Source organism: Mustela nigripes, chromosome 6 (genome assembly GCF_022355385.1).
Source record: "Mustela nigripes isolate SB6536 chromosome 6, MUSNIG.SB6536, whole genome shotgun sequence".
In the NCBI taxonomy this organism is placed as follows: Eukaryota; Metazoa; Chordata; class Mammalia; order Carnivora; family Mustelidae; genus Mustela; species Mustela nigripes.
In genome coordinates this window covers 14,527,095-14,547,222 of record NC_081562.1, presented here as the reverse complement: position 1 = coordinate 14,547,222, position 20,128 = coordinate 14,527,095, and the positions used below count along the sequence as shown (strand labels likewise).

General features: G+C 49.1%; 1 protein-coding gene across 4 annotated transcripts in view; it reads left to right on the top strand.

Annotated features, from left to right (window-relative positions):
* Window positions 1–20,128, top strand: part of ABTB3 (ankyrin repeat and BTB domain containing 3) — a 290,432-nt gene that overhangs the window by 213,158 nt on the left and 57,146 nt on the right. For 3 of the 4 annotated variants that reach the window (XM_059402170.1, XM_059402169.1, XM_059402171.1), the window contains one exon: window positions 568–720. In XM_059402170.1, coding sequence (XP_059258153.1) covers window positions 568–720 — 153 coding nt within the window. Of the gene's footprint in view, window positions 1–299; window positions 413–567; window positions 721–20,128 lie in introns of those variants that run through there. The other variant, XM_059402172.1, reaches the window with a different exon arrangement.

Genomic DNA, 20,128 nt, shown 5'->3' with positions numbered 1-20,128 from the left:
CAGCTTTCCCAGGTGCTAAAAATTAGCCTGTTGGCAGCCCAGTGCTCAGGCAGAGCAGGGGCTGGGAGAGCTCCACAAAGGGAGCGTGGGGAGGCCAGAAGGGAGAGTTGGAGGACACCTTAGGATTGGGCCCAGAATGGGGAGCCCCCAGGACTCATCACCTCAGGCGTTTGTTGGGGTTTTCACGAAGGCCGGCCCCCAGTGCTTGGTGCTTTAAGTGAGCCATCTCCTGTGTGTTCACATGATCTCTGAGGGAGATAACCCTCCCAGGATCGGCCCACTTGATCCCAGCTTTGCAGATGAGGAAACCGAGGCCCAAAGACTCTGGAGAGCCTGCCCCGGGGTCACCAGTGGGGTCACCAGTGCGATCAGGATGTCTCCGACGGCTCTCCCACCACTCGGGAAATCAGAGGCAGGGTCCCCGGGGCGGAAAGGAGGGGTGAGAGGGTTGGGGGAAGCGGGTGATGGGGGCGCGGGACTGGGATGGGACCGGCGAGGAGGGGGTGGGGCTGAGCCGGCAGCCCCCGCCACCCGGCGGCCCTAACTCTCTCCGGTTCTCCCGCGCAGGCCCTTCCTCGTGCTGCCGCCGCTGATGGAGTGGATCCGGGTGGCCGTGGCGCACGCCGGCCACCGCCGCAGCTTCTCCATGGACAGCGACGACGTCCGCCAGGCGGCCCGGCTGCTGCTGCCCGGTGTGGACTGCGAGCCGCGCCAGCTCAGGTAGGGCCGGGGCGCTGCGATCAAGGGGCGCCCTCCCCGGGGAGCCGGCCGGCCGCGCGCAGGCAGGGCTCGGGGCTCTGGGCACCGCCCCCCCCCCGCCCGCCAGCCGGAGCCCCGCCCTGCGCTTGGCGCCCAGCGAACCGTGCGGGCTTGACCAGCCACGGGGCCCTGCACTTGCAGGGACGGGGAAGGACAGGAGCAAGGCTGCGTGGGAATGCGCCGCTTCTCCGATCGACCAGATAACCGAGTGCTTCTTTCTGTGCACCTCCTTTCTACTCTCCTTCCGCTCTCCTCGCTCCCTCCCTCCCTCCCTCCCTCCCTCCTCCCCTCTCTCCGCAAGGAGGAAATGCCAGTCCTGCTGTTAACACCTTGCAGGGAACACTTGCTGGCTGGCTAAGAGCACGTCTCTGCTTTGTCGCCTACATGGGGTGGCTCTCTTTCCTAGGTCTGTACCCACGTCTCCCCTTCCCCCAGGATAGGAATTCTTCTTGGGCCCCTCAGGGACCCCAATGCACGGAGGTGGGGGGGACTAGTTTTCACCCAAAGCAAAAGAAATGCAACTGCTCCCTTGGCTTGAGTCAAAACCGGTCTAAATGCAACAAGCAGGAAGCTGGGGGCTGTGTGTGCCTGTGGATACGCTGTCCTGACTCTGCTGTCTTTGGGGGGTCATGGTCATCATTTCCTTTATGTCCCAGCTTTGCTGAGATGTAATTGACATATGACATTGTGGACGGTTCAGGTGTACAAGGTGTTGATTTGATACATTTAAATATTGCACAGCGAGGACCATCAAAACATTAGCTCACATCTCCCTCCTGTTGTCACACAGTGACCATTTCTTTTTTGTGGGCAAAACATTTAAGACCCACTCTCTTAGCAACTTTCAGGTGTATAGGATACCGTATTTTTAGCTATGATCAGCATGTTGCACATGAGATCCCCAGAACTTAAATTCATCTTATAATAGGAAGCATGTACCCTTGGACCAACACCTCCCCTTGTCCCCACACCCCCCCTACTTCTGGCAACCACCATTCTACTCTCCGTTTCTCTGAGCTCGATGTAGATTCCACATAGAAGTGAAAGCACCTGGTGTTTGTCTCTCTCCCTGTCTGCCTTATTTCACTTAGCATAATGCCCTCAGGGGCCTTCCACGCTGTGGCAAACGGTAGAGTTTCCTTCTTTCTAGTGGCTGAATAATATTCCATTATGCACATACAGTTTTTTTTTTTCATGTCTCCTTTATCCATTCCTCCACGAACAGACACTCAGGTTGTTTCCATATCTTGACTATGGGGACTCACACTACAGTCGAACATGGAGGCTGCAGGATTTGAAGTCTTCTTTTCACTTTCTTTGGAGATAAACCCAGAAGTGGGATTACTGGATCATAGGGTAGTTCCTTTTTTTTGAGGAACTTTCATACTGTGTTCTATGGGTGGAATGGTGGCTATGCCAATATACACTTCCACCAGGAGGATGCAAGGGTTCCCTTTTCTCCACATCCTCGCCAACCCTTGTTATTTCTTAGCTTTTTGTGGAAAGTTATTCTAACAGGTGTGAGGCCATAGCTCCTGTGGGTTCGATTGGCATTCCTCAGCATCTGGAGTTTCTCAACAGTTTGCGGGGGGGGGGGGGGGTCATTCAGTTTGTGAGGTCTTGAGTGCCCCTGTCCCTGAGTGTGATACTTCTGAGCTGTTTGGGGGTGTGTATCTCTGGGTATGAGGTCCCTGCATTGCTGAGAAGTCTGTGTCACAAGTCTGTTGGCAGGTCTGTGCTCACACGTGGAGCTTTCTGGCAACTTGAGGGTCTGTGTCCCAGGTTTGAAGTCTCCCGGCTCTCTCGTGTTTCCTGTGCAGGGTTGGAAGACCCTAGGTTCCATGGGGGTTGTGCCCCCAAGGTTGGTGGTTCTCTCTGAACTCAGAGTACAAGCCCTCTGAGCTGTTGAAAGGCTCTGAATCAGCCTTCACTCTGAATCAGTGTGAAGCCTATTGGCTGGTCAGAGACTTTGTTCTTAAGGGCCCTGAACTGGCTAGCTGTTTCCCAGGACGGGAGGTCTCTGGCTCTTTAGGGGTTTGTATTCTTGGTGTATGGTGTTCAAGAGAGTTTGGGGTATGTACCCAAAATAGGTCTGTCCACAAGCCTCCGCTCTGTTTCTGTGTCTATCTTCAGATTGTGAGGTTCTAGAAGTATTTGGGGAGTCTGTATTCAGAGTATCACATTCTGAACTTGGGTGTCTGTGTTCAGTGGAGTGAATCCCTTGAGCCAATTATAAGTCTGCATTTACAAGCTGTGTGGGCATCTCTGGAATATGAGAGCTTGGGGAAGTTTGGGCATCTGTATCCAGCGTGTGAGTTGTGTGAGCAGGTAGATGGTCCTTGTCACAGAGTTTGAGATCTCCAAGTTGTTAAATGTTTCATGTCTATCTGCTATTGGGGATTTGTGCTGACAAGTGGAGTTACTGAACTTTTTTGGTGATCTGTATTTCAAGATATGAGTCTAAAATATGTACAGAACTCATATGACTCAATAATAAAAACTAAACAATCTGATTATAAAATGGGCAGAGGATCTGAATAGACGTTTCCCCAAAGAAGACACGCCAATGGCCAACAAGCACATGAAGAGATGTTCAGCATCACTTGTCATCAAGAAAATGCGAGTCAAAACCACAGAGATCGCTTCACACCTGTCAGAATGACTGTTAGCAAAAAGACAAGAAAACAAGTGTTATAGTGAGGATGCGGAAAGGGAGAATGCTTATGCACTGTTGGTAGGAATGCAAACTGGTACAGCCCCTATGGAAATTCCTCAAAAAATTAAAAATAGAACTACCATAGATGGAATAGCAGTTCCACCTGAAGAAAACAAACACACTAATTAGAAAAGATACATGTACCCCTGTGTTTATTGCACATTGTTTACAATGACTATGATATGGACACACCCTGTGTCTATCGATGGATGAATGAATAAAGAAGATGTGGTGTATATATTATATATATATATATATATATATATATATATATATATATATACACACACACACACACACACACACACACACACAGCGAAATACTACTTAGTCATCAAAACCAATGAAATCTTGCCTTTTACAACACAGATAGACCTTGAGGGAATTATGCTAAGTGAAATACGCCAAACAGAGAAAGACAAATACCACATGATTTCATTTATATATGGTATCTTAAAAAATCAAAGCAACAACAACAAAACTCAGACTCATGGATACAAAGAACAGATTGGTGGTTGCCAGCGGCATAGGGAATGGGGGAGTGGGCAAAATGGCCGAAGGGGATTAGGACGTACAGACTTCTAGTTATAAAACAAGTAAGTCATGGGGGCCTGGGTGGCTCAGTGGGTTGGGCGACTGCCTTCGGCTCAGGTCATGGTCCTGGGGTCCCAGGATCAAGTCCCACATTGGGCTCCCTGCTCAGCAGGGCGTCTGCCTCTCCCACTGACCTCTCATGCTCTCTCCCTCTCTCAAATTAATTAAATCTTTAAAAATAAATAAATAAAATAAGTAAGTCATGAGGATGGGGAATATATTCAGTAATGGCTTATTAACTTGTCAGGCGACAGATGGTAACAAGACTTCTGGTGGTGACCATTTCACAATGTATACAAGTGTCAAATCACGCTATTGGGTACATCTAAAACTAATATAATCCCGTACATCAATTATGGCTCGATAAGTAAAAATAAATTTTTAAGACACCTTAGGACGAATGTCTTCAAAGATTTAAGAGGCCTCACATGCTAAACATCCTGGAGATATTTCAGACTCAAACTTGGAAACCCACACCCTGGATGAGTTTAGAGGCTCACGCCTTGAACCCCAGATGCCATAGAGGCAAACCGGGAACACAGGCCCTCAAAGAGTTTAGAGACTTTACACACCGAACACACACTGTGGAAGACTTCAGACTCACACGTAATCACCATTTTCAAATCCCTTCATCTAGCCCAATCATGTGACCAGACCGCAGAGATTTCCACCCTTCCAGGATCTGATTGGGATCTGCAAGGAAATGGAGAGTTTGCAGCATAAAACAGAGCCCCCTGAAGACCCAGAGGTGCCCTTCAGCCAGAGAACACGCAGGGGCTGATCTAAGTCATTGCTGGTGTTTATCAAATGCTTGCCACATGTTAGGCTAGTTAAAGTGCTTTACACAGATGAATAATAACTAATATTTCCCAAATCTTATGGAAGTGGATACTTTATGGTGCCCACTTGGTAAGGAAATGAGGCACAGATAGGTTAAATAACACACCCGAGATCATAGAACTAGTAAGTGATGAAGCCAGGCTATGGACCCGGATGGCCCACAGTCCTAACCACTGAGTTGTACTCTCCTTGGGTTTCTGTGCAGGCAGTCTAGGCAGGTTCTACCTACACTGCCGTCCCTCATGCCTTGCCGTCTGGAATAACAGCATGTCTTGGGGAGAGGCTAAGGAGCATTTATTGAGCACCTACTATGTGCCAGTTACCGATTACAACAGGAGATTTACATCTTGAATCTGAGCTGCTTGAATCTGAGCCCAGCTTGAATCTGAGCTGACCTCGAGGCTCCAGCTCTTCTCTTTGCAACAGTCCTGAGTCTGCTGGGTGGCGGGAAACTAAGATGTCTCCTTAACTATGGCTGCCGAGCATTCCCCGTTTGCCGTGCTCTCAGGAGACTCCATAGCTTAAAGGTTAGGAGACTGGGCTCCAGAGTCCCATCCACCACAGTTCATTAGCTGTGTGTCTTTGGGCAAGCTAGTTACCCTCTCTGGACCTCTTGTTTCCCATCCCGTAACATCGCCATTATGAAAGCAGCCGCCGTCAGAGGTTGTTGGTGCAGGCGCAAAGTGGGCCCAAGACCATGACACACCTGCACAGACAAGGCCTGAAAGAAAGAAAGTGCTCACGACATGGTCAGTATTAACTAACATTGCTCCCATGCCTCTACTATCCCTGAAATAACAATGGAGACTTTTAGCTATGCATTACTTTATAATTCTTTTTTTTCAAGATTGCATTTATTTAATTGAGAGAGAGAGAACAAACAGTGGAGGGTGGTGCAAAGGGAAGCGGAGAAGCAGACTCCCCATTGAGCAGGGAGCCTGATGCAGGGCTCGATCCCCGGACCCAAGGATCATGACTTGAAGTGAAGGCAGACACTTAATCAACCGAGCCATACAGGTTCCCCATATCGCTTTATAATTCTTAAAAGCTTTTAAGGTTTTCTCACATGAACCTCAAAAGGGATGCTGTTGTTCTCCAGGAAAGTAGTGCCATCCCAAGTTACAGAGGAAGAAATCAAGGCCCAGCAAGAGGAGGTAATTCTTCCAGCATCACATAGTTACTAAGTGACAGGGTTAGGAGCCAGATATCAGACCCAGACACCCAGAGATCAAATTTTTCTGGTTCCCCAACACTAGACCTAGACTCAGTCCTCTTTGAGGATTCTAGCAACCCTCTTTGAGATGATTCTTTTCCTTCTTGCAATTCTGTACACAGAACATGAGCTTCCAAGAGCCGGTGTCCATCTCCATGCCCCAAGTCCAGCACGGAGCTCTTCCAAGCACACAGGATGTGAGCGAGATGCCCTGGGCAGGCCAGAATGCACAGGTGCAGAGCAGGGAGACAAAGTAAGGCAGTTCCATTCGGTGTCCAGGCTATTTTTAGTCCTTTAGCTCTCAATTCTTGACTCTTTTGTCTCCAGAACCATGATTGGTGTGTAGAAGACATAATCATTGACTGGCCCAGCCAAGTGTTCAAGTTTGGAAATCCTTTTTGAAGAGAAAAAGAAAATACAATATTTCATTAGCTTTCCTTAATAGTAAGCATAAGACTCAGAAATTCCATTAACTAGACTAAATTAAGTACATGAAGGAGGGACCTGTTTTTTTTAAAAAAAAAAAAAAAAAAGTATTTTTCAGTCTAGGCAACATGCAGACCTATCTATACATCGATTTTCCCACCTCATTTCATGTGACCTGAAGGAAGAATTGCTGTCTCCAGTCTGCAGAAAGATTGGCCCATTCAGATATCCAAAAGATAGGTATTGGACTCCTACTCTGTGCCTGGTACTCAGTCTTCATGGCGTGGCATCCCCAACAATTGTGCAAGGCAGGCTTGCTTATCCCATTTTACAGATGGGAAGGCTGAGGCTCACTGAGGCTGTGGAAATGGTCTGAGGTCACACAGCTACTGTGAGGCAGGTGCGTTCTAGAATAGAGGACTTGGGGAGTGGAGATAACAACATGGTCTTCTTGTCGCCCCCCCCCCTCCCCCCCCGCCCCCCCCCCCCGACTTCATTCTTCCCAGTTTCCAGGTAGGCTCCTGTTCTGAGCCCCAGGCACAGAGGAGGGAGCTCGCCTCTCTCCGTAAACAGCCCTAGAAAGGGACAGGTCCTTGGATGCTCTAACCAATTCAGGAACTTGGGATCTTGGTGTTGGCGGCTAGAGTGTCGTGACAATTAGCACATATAATTACCTACCAGCTGGCCGAGGTGTCCTGGTGGGAGGCAGCCTGGATACCAGCTGGGACCGAGCCACCAGAGTCAAGGATTCTCAGGTCTGTTCCTAGTGCAGCCATTGATTTTCAGAGTGACCTTGGCCAAATGCAGCCAAAGCACTTTTGTCTTTACTCAGCTAATGATAAAGCCTCACCACTGTGATGGGTTTTGTTCAAAAGGAACACCCTTTGATGCCACCGCAGTGTGGGAGCTGACAGTGTGACCCCATTTATTCTTCCTTAATTAAAGTATCAGATAATCTAAACCTGGAACATTCAGCCTTTTCTTTCTTTTCTTTTCCCTCTCCTTGGGGAGGTGGGAGAGGAGGTCCAGACAGAATAAAGGAAAGAACAAATAAGACATCCTGGCAGCGTTTCTACATTTTCTTATTAATGATTGGTCTTGAAACATTTTAGAAATACAAAGACTAAATGCTATTTATTTTCCCATATTTCTAAGAGGCAATTTTTCTGCTCCGGAGTGGAACTGTATTGAAATAATGGTGATAAGGCATGTTCTCAAATCCTAACTTAGCCGATAAACAGCACCTAGCAACAGGATTTGGGGGTTGTCCGAACCTTGAGCTTGCTCCGGGAAATAGTTACTCTTTTTGCAAGGAGCACCAGAATCTGAGCTGTCCCAGAATGGGTAAGTTTGGGAATGGCACCACACAGAGGGTGTCAGAATGGGATACCAGGGTCGTTTTGTTCTTTTCTTCCCTCTTTTGCTGTGTTTATTGAGCACTACTAGGTGCCAGACCCCACTCTAGATGCTCTCTCCTGGGTCTGCTGCTTTGTAACAGGTGACCTTGGACAAGTCACTTCACCGGCCTCATGGGATGAGATTCATTCCCTGTAAAGATGCAATGACAGCTGCTTCACGGGCTGGGGACCCCCAGAAGGGAGTCGAGTATGAATTTAACGATTCGCACCAAAGCTTGACCTACTTTTAACCCTTCTTGGGTCTCTGGACCACCTTTAGAGGTTAACAGGCTTTGTCATTTGTCCACTTTGGGTCAAACTGGGTTCTAAGGTGAAGGTTGTGCCCCAAGAGTACCTGTCCTAACACTCTGGTGCCTCCCACCGAGCCCTGTAATGACAGCTAGAGGCTTGGGTTCGTTTACCAAACATGTATGGGATGCTGCTGGGCGGTCAGGCCCCATGGGGGCACAGGGGCGCCACATCAGCGCCACAGCATCTGGTGGTCACCGGGTCACCGAGGAGACAGACCTCGTGCTGTGGGAGCTGTTGGCCCTCATTCCTATAAGAGGATCAGGGGAGTTCTGACTGTGGGTGTCAGAAGGAGAGAGGCTCCCCCCCCCCCCGTCCTTCCTGCATCTGTGTGGAGCCAGGCCTTGTTCTGGGCTCAGAGAGGACAGAGACCCCAGGACCGAGGCACCACTAGGGAGACACGGACAATAAACAATAGTACGAATGGGCAAGATGATTTCACGGAGTCTGAGTGCTACAAAGAAAGTGAACCGGTGTGGGGCAGATAGGAATTGAAGAGGTGCTTGGAGAGCATCTTGGGCTCTGGAGGGGAAAGACAGTGTGACAAGGTACACTGGTATCATGGGCAGGGGACACTGGAGTCACATTCAGGCCAGCATTCCCTTTGGTCACCTCCACATCAACCCCCGAATCCAGACCTGGGGCCTCCCCGTTCTCTCCCTCGGAAGGTCACCTGTGGAAGCGGAGCTCCTGGGCCCTGGCACGGCTCCGTGGGCCCTGGAAGGCTCCCCTGCCTCTCACGGAGTCGGGAGCTACTCTCTCTTCTTCCTTGGAATGCCCTTGTCCTTGCCCGGCTCCGGAAAATTCCTGCAGCTCCCCGAGGCCTCTTGGGCTGGGCAGGCCTGAAAGCACAGCCCCAGGACGCCACCCCTGTCCTCACCACCAGTGGGCATGAAGTCCGTGCTGCAAGCCCCAGGGTGACCCCAGCAGAGCCCCCACCACCCCCACACTGAGGCCCGTGCACTAGCGCCTCCAGGAATTCAGAAAAGCGCTCTCTCATGATCCCAGGAGAGTCACTGTGGGGCTCCGATGTCCTTCCCTAATGATGTCAGGGACAAGTCTCAAAGCCTGCTCCAGGAGCTGCTGCCGGCCGGCCAGGCCGTCCTGGGCTCAGCAGGCGCGTACCCAGCACCTACGGTGTCCACCCAGGGGGCTAGCGGGCAGCACAGACGGACCTCCAAGTAATTACCGAAAAATGTGGTCACTCTTCTAACATCGGGCAGGCAAGACCGGGCTCCAGGAGTGCTAGACAGGCAGGAGGCAGCCTTTGATGTGCGTGTTGCAGGGTGAACAGAGTGCTGAGGCCGAGACACTGAAAAGAGGAGAGGCAGGGAAGTCAGTCCACACAGGGGGAACCTCGGAAGGCCTCCAGGTGGGAGCGTGTGTTGGAGGAAATGAGGAATTCAGACCACGGGAGCATCCCCGGGTCTGAGCCGCCTCCTGGGGGCCAGGCCCTGGACCAGGCATGGGATGTGGGGCTGAGCTCTACGTGTGGCGGACTTTCACACGGAACTCTGACTGTGTGTGCAGGAGGTGGGAACCATCACAGACTCTGAGGCTGGGAGAGGACATCAGATTTGTATTTTATTTTATTTTATTTTTTAAGATTTATTTATTTTAGAGAGAGAGCAAGAGAGAATGCCTTGTGGGGAGGGGTAGAGGGAGAGAGAGAGAGAGAATCTCAAACAGACACCATGCTGAGCAGGTAACCCAAGGCGGGGCTCCATCTCAGGACCCGAAGATCGTGACCTGAGCTGAGATCAGGAGTCAGATGCGTAACCCACTGAGCCACCCAGGCGCCCCCAGATTTATGTTGGAGAAAGAGGGGCTGGTGGCCGTGTGGACCAGATGGCGGGGTTGGGCCGGGGGTCCAGAAGCTGTTGCAGGAACCCAGGCGAGAGAAGCTATAGCTGGACTGAGGGGTCGGGGGGCAGACACACAGCAAAGGTGGAAGTGGCAGGACTCAGTGACCCCTCCAGGGTGAGGGAATGAAGGGTGTAAGGCGTGACCCTGGCAGCAGGGGAAGGGGGAGTGCTGGGGAGACAGTGTTGCCTGGGGACAGAGTTCTGGTTTGGGAAGATGAAAAAGCTCTTGGGAGAAGCGACCGTGACCATGGCACGACAGTGGGAACATACTCAATGCTACCGAACAACACCTTTAAAATGTTTGAAATGGTAAATCTGTGTTGCGTATACTTTACCAGAATTTTTTTTAATGGCCGTATCACCAAGTGAAAAAGACCATGCAGGACAGCGTATAAGGGGTCAGCTTTGTATGACGAATGCGCATATATCTGCCATCTGTGTTAGGCTGTCTCTGGACGGGGAGATATGAAACCGCTACCCAGGGTGGTGTCGGTACCTGAGGAGGGGGTTGGAAAACAGGGTGTATGGGTTTCCTGTGGCTGCCGTGGACAGAATGGCTTAGAACAGCACATGTGATGGTCTCACAGTTCTGGAGGCCAGAAGTCCAAAATCAAGGTGTTGACAGGGCTGTGCTCCTTCCACATCCTCTGGGGGAGGATCCTTCCTTGCCTCTTCCGGCTTCTAGAAGCCCTGGCTATACCTTGGCCTGTGTAGCATCACCCCAATCTCTGCCTCCTCCTCACGTGGCCTTTCTTCTCTCTGTGTCTCCAACCACATTTTCATCTGCTTATGGGGACACCAGTCTTATTGGATTGCGACCCACCTCTTAACTTGATTACATCCAGAAAGACCCTGTTTCCAAAGTGACATTCACAGGTAAGGGGGTGGGGAGCTAGGATGTCAGCGTATTAATGAAATTCAATCCATCCCATGGGGGGAACAGAGATGGGAGGGAAACTCACTTAAATGTTGGATTTTGTAGCATGAAGTACCAATTCCCCTCACCAGATTTTTACAGCATAAAGTCACTCTGGGGTTTCTGTCTTGGGAGAGTGTGTAGCTAGGGATGATTTTAACAAATACGAGGCAAGGACAATGTGGGGTAAGTAAGAGTAGGTTCAGTTGTGAAAATGTCCAAGCCAGGGAGAGCTGGCTGTCCACTGAAATGTGAGAGTCTGTGTATGAATTTTTCCCCAACCAGCCTGCCCAGGGGTCAGGTGCACTCCCCGAGCTTCTAATAGGGAGGAAGCAGAGCACAGTGCTTAGGGGTGTAGGCCCTGCAGGCTGACTGCCTGAGTTCCAGTCCTGGCTTGACCACTGACTGTCTGTGTGACCTTAGACAAGTTGCTCACCTCTCTGGGCCTCAGTTTCTGTATCTTGCAAAACAGGGAATTGCCCACCTCATAAGGTTGTGGGAAGGATCCGATAAAACAATACCCATTTATGGGGCAGCGCCTGAGTGGCTCAGTTGGTTAACCATCCAACTCTTGATTTCCGCTCAGGTTATGATCTCAGGGTCGTGAGATCGAGCCCTGAGTCCGGTTCCATGCTTAGTGCGGAGTCTGCTTATTCCTCTCCCTCTCCCCTCTGCCCCTCACCCACTAATGCTCTCTCTTCCTCCCTCTCTTTCTCCAAAATAAGTAAATCTTTTAAAAAACTAAATATGTATTTATTAGGACCACATGGCATATAAACCATGTAGCACACCTGGGTCATAGTAAATGCACATTAAAGTGATAAGTGATTATGCTTATCTTATCTGCTTCTCCTTGTTGCCAAAAACAATAGCCCAGTTCCTCCGAGATAGAGGGAGGAGATGAGTATCTTGACGAGACATGGTAGGATCCCACCGGGGACACGGTTTTTAGCCCAGACTGAGGCCGGGCGAGTCTCTACCCTCCCCCGCCCCCACTGCTGAGGCAGCCACCCCAACATGCAGCAAGAGAATCAACCTGGCCAGCTAGCTGGGGGCCCCTCTCCCACCCCAGTGACAGGCAAGAGTTTTGAAGGCCATCGCTGGCTAGAGTACCCCAGTACCCCATGTCCTCAAAGCAGTCGCACGCCCATCGCTGCGGCATTGACCCGTGAGTGGGGTCACTAGAGGGAAGAGGTCGCAGAAGGAAAGGAGGGTGTGTGCGGACAAAGGTCCATACGGCTCCTGATCGGCAGGGCCTTGTCTCAGGTGAGCAAGAAGTTAGGGAAGAGGTTAGGGGGCATAGAATATTCCAGAAGAAGGGGACATGCAGCACGGACTGAGACAGCGGGCTTATTTATCTTGTTAGAGCTGGGGCAGAAATCAGATACACCTGAATTCTGGGACCTACCACAGAGCCTGGCGCATAGCTGGGTCTAGCAGGTATTCGTAGAAGGAAAGAGGACAGTTGAGTTACTAGGTATGTCGTTGGGACTAAAAGTCAACAGACTAAGACTTCTCCTGGATTAAAGCAGATGCAAAGAGGCTTCATCATGGAGACATGGGTAGACACAGGAAAGTCAGGTGTCTCCAAGAGAGGTCTCAACTATGGAGGCCTTTGGGGGAGACGCTGGCAGATGAGAGCCCACCGATGTCTCGCAGGGCAGGTGAGAGTGCCCCAGGGGAGGGACTGATGCAGAGGAATCACCATGACACGAAGGGAGAAGGTCAGAGACACTAGGTCAGAGAAGAGCCTGAAGAAGGTGAGGTGGCAGGTGCCAAGGGAACCCAGGCGGAGAGGGACCACCAGAACCCCAGGCTGCGGCCCCCACATCCTGGAAAGAACTGCACTGTCTGCAGCCGCGCTCTCTATGCCTCGGCGTGGGCGGAAACCATATTGCAGGCGACAGACAGTTTGCTAACACTTGGAATTTGTTCTGAGCTTTCAGAGTGCTGAAAGCAAAACAGAAACACATTGGATGCTCACAGCGACACGGAGAACTACGTCTTCAGTGGCATTCGGGGCTTGCTTCCAAGCTGGAGCTTCTGACCGAGCTGGCAATGTGAGGGTCTGTGTCTGCCATTTGGGATTTAGCTTGCAGAGAACAGGGACTTTCCTTTTTTCTTTTTTTTGGACTTCTTTTGTCGGGGGCCTCCCCTTGAGTTTGTTAAATTTCTACCCAGGGTGCATATTTACTTTCCTGCCAGCAAATCTCTCAAACTCTAGTTTAGAATATTATTTATAGGGGCACCTGGGTGGTTCAGTGGATTAAGCCTCTGCCTTCGGCTCAGGTCATGATCTCAGGGTCCTGGGATCAAGCCCCACATCGGGCTCTCTGCTCAGCAGGAAGCCTGCTTCCTCCTCTCTCTCTCTCTCTCTCTCTGCCTGCCTCTCAGCTTACTTGTAATTTCTCTCTGTCAAATAAATAAATAAAATCTTTAAAAAAAACCATGACAACAAAGGAGCTCCAGATAACAAAGAAGGAGCAGGTTCCCTCCTTCTGCATGTCTGTAGTCTTCACAAAGTGCTGTGTGTGCGCGCCATTTTTCCAGAATGAACTTCTCTTTCACCAGCTCATGAAGTTGTTCTACGAAATGTTGAGAACCCCCAAACTCGATGATCTCCAAAGATCTCCTTTCTAGCCCTGAAGATTATTCCATCTTGTGGCCTGATGTTAGATAGGCAGATGGCAATGAGACCTTTACTTGTAGGGGAAACCGAGGCACACAAAAATGGAAAGAAATACATGGAGCGTCAACTCGTGGCTGCTCCTGGACCTTAGCAGATGATAGAGGGAACTAGCGATGGAGAACCTGCCTGGGCCAGACACCATCCTGGCTGCCTCTCACACTCTGCTCCATTCAGCTCTACGAGAGGGCTTTGTTTTCCTTGGCACACCGAGAACACCAGGTCTCTGGGAAGTTAGGATGTCCCACCATCACATGTATAATGTGTCCCATCTTGGATTCGAACCAAGTCTGTCTCTGCCAAAGGGCTATCTCCAGTCAGAGAATCAATATGGGGAAATGTGAAAGTCACTTTGAATGAGGCCCCCAGATTCGTCTTGAAAGGCTCAGCTTCTGGCCTTTGTTCCTCTTAGAAATTAGGGTGCACGGCCACCTCTTGCACCAACCCAACAGATTCAGCGCGGACCGTTGTCAAATATCCTTGTGAAGACTTAACGTGGAAATATTCTGCCAACTGGCCAAGAAATATACAGGAAGGACTCAACCTCACGAGTTATCCTGAAATGCTTTCCAAACCACACGTGGGTATGCCCTTAACCCCCCATCGGACCAAGCAAAAAAGGTACAGTGTCATGATCCCAGATTTGAGCAAAGGTGTAGAGCGGTGAGACTGCCCCTGTACCACCATGTAGCGCTCCACATCCACTTTCTTTTTTTTTTTTTTTTTAAGATTTTATTTATTATTTGACAGATCACAAGTAGTCAGAGAGGCAGACAGAGAGAAAGCGGGGGCGGGGAGGGGCGGGGAAGCAGGCTCCCCGCTGAGCAGAGCCTGATGCGGGGCTCGATCCCAGGACCCTGGGATCGTGATCTGAGCTGAAGACAGAGGCTTTAACCCACTGAGCCACCCAGGTGCACGCCCCCACCCCCCGAATCCACTTTCAAGTAAACTTGAAAATGCGTTATTCCACTCTTCAATCTATACCCGAGAGAAACTCCTCCATATGGAAATAAGGAGGCATATACAAAGATGTTCATTCTGTATTTATAATAGCAAAATAAAGAAAAAAGAAAAGAAACAAGCTGTCTGCAAGACAAGGAATGAATAAAGGTTCGTTCAATAGAATACCAGACAGCAAGGAAAATAAATGAACCAGATCTACATGTTATTACACAGCCAAAACCCCAGAAATGTAATACTGTGTACAAAAAGAGAAAAAAAAAAGGCAAATCGAGGTAGGATTTTGTATAGTGTGCTAACATTTACATAATGTTTACCAGCGTGCAAAACGGTTTGCGTATTATCAGGAATTGAGTAAAAGTAGTAAAATGTATGAAACATGCATAAGGATGATAAACGTCAAAGAGAGGAGAGACGGTGATCTCAGGAAGATAGATGGCATGATCGAATCAGGAGGGGTGTGTGGTACTTAATGATGCTTTGTTTTTTTCCACTGGGTTGGGTGGTGAGCATATCGGTGTCATTGTATTACCTTTTCATTTTATATGTGCCCTAAATTAATTTATTAACAGTAAGAGTTACTTAGCCAGTGTTTACAACAGCGTATTTAGGCCAGTTCTGGGATGTTAACAAGCATGACTTTTTGGAAAGTGGCAAGTAGCCCAATAAATTTGGGGAATACTGGCCTAAATAAAAATCAAATAGGGTTTTTAAAAAACCCAGGCTTTTAACATCGTGGGTTTCTTGTAAGTCCCAAAGAAAAGGTTATCCTAGTTAAACACTTGACCAGACAGCAAGGGTTGGTGAGCTAGAGCTATCTGCCTCCTGTTTTTTGTTTTTAAAGACTTTATTTATTTGTTTGGCAGAGATCACAAGTAGGCAGAGCAGCAGGCAGAGAGAGAGGGGGAAGCAGGCTCCCTGCTGAGCAGAGAGCCCGACTAGGGGCTTGATCCCAGGACCCTGGGATCATGACCTAAGCTGAAGGCAGAGGCTTTAACCCACTGAGCCACCCAGGCGCCCCTGCCTCCTGTTTTTATGAATGAAATTTCCTGGACCACCAGCCATACCCATTTGCTTATTACGGTCTATTGCTGCTTTCACACTTTGCTTTCACATGTGGCGGAGTTGAGCAGTAATAAGAGACCTTATGGCCCACGAAGCCTAAAATATTTGCTAGTTGGCCTTTTGCAGAAAACATTTGTGCACCCATTGTAGAGCATCTTATGGGACCAGTGTCACTGGGAGTGTTGGGATTGTCCCACCTGAGCTTTGCCCTTCTACCACAGTAGCTGGTGTGTGTATTTACGAACGAGTATCTAGGAGACCCCTTGTTCTTTTCTAGATTCCTTGGCAGATGATGTGTGTACTTTTCTCTTTGACTCTCCAGCACCCAAACCAATAGCTGTTAGGTACTTGGCACTTCCTGGGTGCTTCCCTGAATTGGTTTTCATTTAAAAACCCACTTGTGGAGTGGCTTCATTAGGATACAAGAGTCCTTAGCTAGAACACATCTATAAAATGCCTGTGCTTTGGATTAGACATGAGTTGAAAATTCTCCCACATGCAGCAACAGTCCAGGAGTGATCGGCCTGGGGCTGTTAGGGCAACACCATGCCAGGGATCCAGGCACCTTCCCTCTTGTTGCTCTGCCTTCCCATAGGCGAGTCCTTCCTTTGTGTGGCCTGATATGAATTCCTCGCTTTCGTGGGAAGAGGGAAAGGAGGATCACGCAGACCCCAGAGACTGCCCACGTCACTTCCCTTCCTTCGTGTTGATCAGCGCTCATTCATGTGGCCACCGCTAATTGCCAGGGAAGCCAGGGGAAGGGCCGCTTTCTCTGGGCAGCCGTGTGCCCAGCTAAAAATTCAGGTCTGACAACAATACATGGAGGAAATAAAGGACTGTCTGGAGGACAGTAATCAGCCTCTGCCAAAAAGGGGTACATGAAGCACTTGCCAAAATTAGGGGTGACTTTTCTCTGAAGGATAGGTCTCATTTTCGACTCTTTTAAAATAAGCCATGATGCCAAGACAAGAGATGGATGATGATGCCTCATTAATTTCTACTCAAAAGAACATGACAGCACCTTCAGAATGAGCACACTGGTTCATTCTCCTGAGTGTTTATAGCCCTTGCTTTTTTTTTTTTAAAGATTTTATTTATTTATTTGACAGACAGAGATCACAAGTAGGCAGAGAGGCAGGCAGAGAGAGAGGAGGAAGCAGGCTCCCCGCAGAGCAGAGAGCCCAATGTGGGGCTCGATCCCAGGACCCTGAGATCATGACCTGAGTCAAAGGCAGTGGCTTAACCCGCTGAGCCACCCAGGCGCCCCATATAGCTCTTGCGTTTGAGAGAGATCTTTTTTTCACATATTTGAACGGACCCAAAATTTCTGTTTTGTGGGGCGGCAAACACAGTGGGCTCTGCCACTAACTGGCCATCGGCTTCTGAGGAGGAGGAAGGTTCCAGGCCCCTTGGGATCTCTCACAAGACAGAAAAGATGGACTGGGAGGAGGACGTGGAATCATACTTTCTTTACCTTCCCTGAAGCAGGTTAATGATCTGGCCCTTCTCTGTACTTCAGTAGCAGCATTACACAGCAACGAGACACAATTTTTGGACAAAGACTTCTCCTAGGAACTTTGCACCATTACATGTCTCATTTGCTGCAATAATACAATTTTTTTTTTCTTAAAAAGGTGCACGGAAAAAAAAAAATGCGCATGGAGATCTTGGTGTGACTTACTTCTGCAAAAAGAGTCTAAACGTGTTCATCTTTTTGCTACCCTAAAGAAAAGAAAGAACTCATCAGCTGGGGGCCTAGAAGCCTACCAAAAGGAATTTGACTTTTTGGGCAAACGTGTTGAGGAGGAGGTTCTGGGGGCTGGTATCCAAGTCAGGCCTGTCGTCCTCTGAATTGTCATTTCACGATTCATTTCTGAAGGCACCATTTTGTGGTCATGCTTACAGAATCCTGTAATGGGGATTTCTTGATCTATATGAGGTGATGCAAAAAAAATGTTATTACCCTCCACCAGGATTTCTCAACCTCAGCCTTTCTCAACTGTGGACATTTGGGGCTGGATTATTATTGGGGGTGGGGGGTGCTGTGCACTGCAGGCTGTCAACAGCATCAGTCTACCTACCAGACACCAGCAGCCTGTCCTTAGCGGTGACCACCCAGGCTGTGACCAGGTTTTTGCCAGGTGCCCCTGGGTGACAGAGGCACCCAGTTTGAGAATCGCTGCTCTACACAAGTCTAAAGGTATCCATAGAGAGACTTGCCAAATGACCTTAGAGGAAGACACGAGTTCTGCTCCTTGATACATCCGGGACCCCTTCCAATTAACACTTCTGATCTTAGGAAGGTTAGGAGCTGGCCCCAGTGCCCTTGCTCTTGTTCAGCACTGACGTTCTGGGATTCTGCAAGCCAGAGGCGGCTTAATGGGACTCGTGAGTGCAGGAGGACTTGAAAGAAAGCGAGACACGGGGAGAGGATCTGAGGTGAGGACACCGTGTGTGCAGGCAAGAAAGCAGTAAGGAGACGTGTATGTGGCATGGGCAGTGGGCCTCATTGGCTGAAATGGTGAGAAAGAAGAAATGGTTGGGTGATGAGGAGCTCTCGGGAGGGACAGTTGCAAGAGGGCCTCGAGTTTGAGGCCCGTGCACGGGAATTTATGTTTCTTTGGCCCCCTGCCCAGGACGTGGCATCTAGTAGTGAACTAGGCAGCATCTGAATAGCATCTAGTGAACATGGATGACGTTCAGTAGCACAGACAGGCAGTGGGGTAGGGGTAGGGCGGGAGGAGCAGGGCTCCAGCAACAGCCTGCCTGGTTCCAATCTCTGTCCTACCATCTGCTGGCTCTGGGACCTGGGTGAGTTTCTGAGTCTCTCTGGGCTAAGATACAGATAAATTCTGAAAGATGCAGTAAATTCTGCAGGGTTAAAGTAAGGATTCTATAATATCACATATGTGAATGAGTGTATGTGTGTGTACATATATGTTACATGTATATAGACATGCATACGCCATCACATAATCATTCGCAGGTATGTGTAGGATACATTTATATCTGTGTTTGTGTATATATAGGCACAATTAAAATAGTTCCTGGCGCACAAGAAATGCTTTGTGAAAAAAGAAAAAAAGGAATGCTTTATGTTATGCTATTATTGTTATTATCATTATTATTTGGGAACCATAAAATATTTTGAGTATGGAAGCACTTAATAGGTGTATCACACATAATAGGTGATCAGAATGAATTAATGAAGAATTCTTCTTTTTATTACTTTTTAAAAAATATTTTATTTTTTATTAACATATAATGTATTATTCGCCCCAGGGGTACAGGTCTGTGAATCGCCAGGTTTACACACGTCACAGCACTCACATAGCATATACCGTCCCCAATGTCCATAACCCCATCCCCCTCTCCCTCTGCCCCTCCCCCCAGCAACCTTAGTTTGTTTTGTGAGATTAAGAGTCTCTTATGGTTTGTCTCCCTCCCATAATGAAGATTTCTTAACATATTAGTTCCTTAGTATCTCTCTCTGCATCTAGCACCTACCACAGTCACCTGTACGTCTAGAACTTACCACATTCATCCTTCGCTAGTCCGGGATCCAAACTCAGAGGCCCAGGGACAAGCAAAGAACACACGCGTGGACCCAGCATGATAGAAGACAATAGAGAGGACTGGGCACAGGGGTGCCCCACATGAAAGTTATCTGCAGCCTGTTTTCAAACCGTGTGTCAGCCAGCAGCATAGGTCTTAGGACTGCCCTGGCCTAGAGTTTGTCCCTCAGCACCCAAGCCCTGCACATCTCCCTGCTCCCTGAAGTTCTCCTCCAGTCAGACCTCCTGCATCTCACAGCAAGAACAGAACGTGGCTTTCTTCTTTGGCTCTTTGAGAACCACTGAGCTGCTTTGTGATAAAAGTATCAACCAGCAAATTCTTGGCCTTGTTCCCTCCACCTCCCCAGGCTGACCTCATCCAGACGCCCAATAAACTAAGAAGCTAGAGCCGGGGATGGCAGGGAGCATCTGCAGGCCTGATGCACCCCTCAGGACACCCCCCACCCCCCGCCAAGGCAGCCTGGCAGCCACAAAGACGCTGAGAGCACAGTCTTGCTTTTGTCCTGTGGGTCACCAGATCCTTATAAACAAAACCCAGGAAACTACTCTCCTACATACCCTATAGGAATACATACCCTGCCTTGGACCTGCAGGCGCTCGTATTCTTATCTGGAGACACAGAAATTAGGAAATGGGAGGAAGCAGCCAAATCTGACCCTTTCATTTCAAGGAAATGTATATTTCTGTTCTGATGCATCAGGAGAGGAGCCCTAACAGGCAGTTACTTTCTTAGCTTCTGTGTAAGTTAGATGACATGAGCATCTCCAAGTATGGAGATTTAACTAAACTAGATGTTTATTTCTCCGC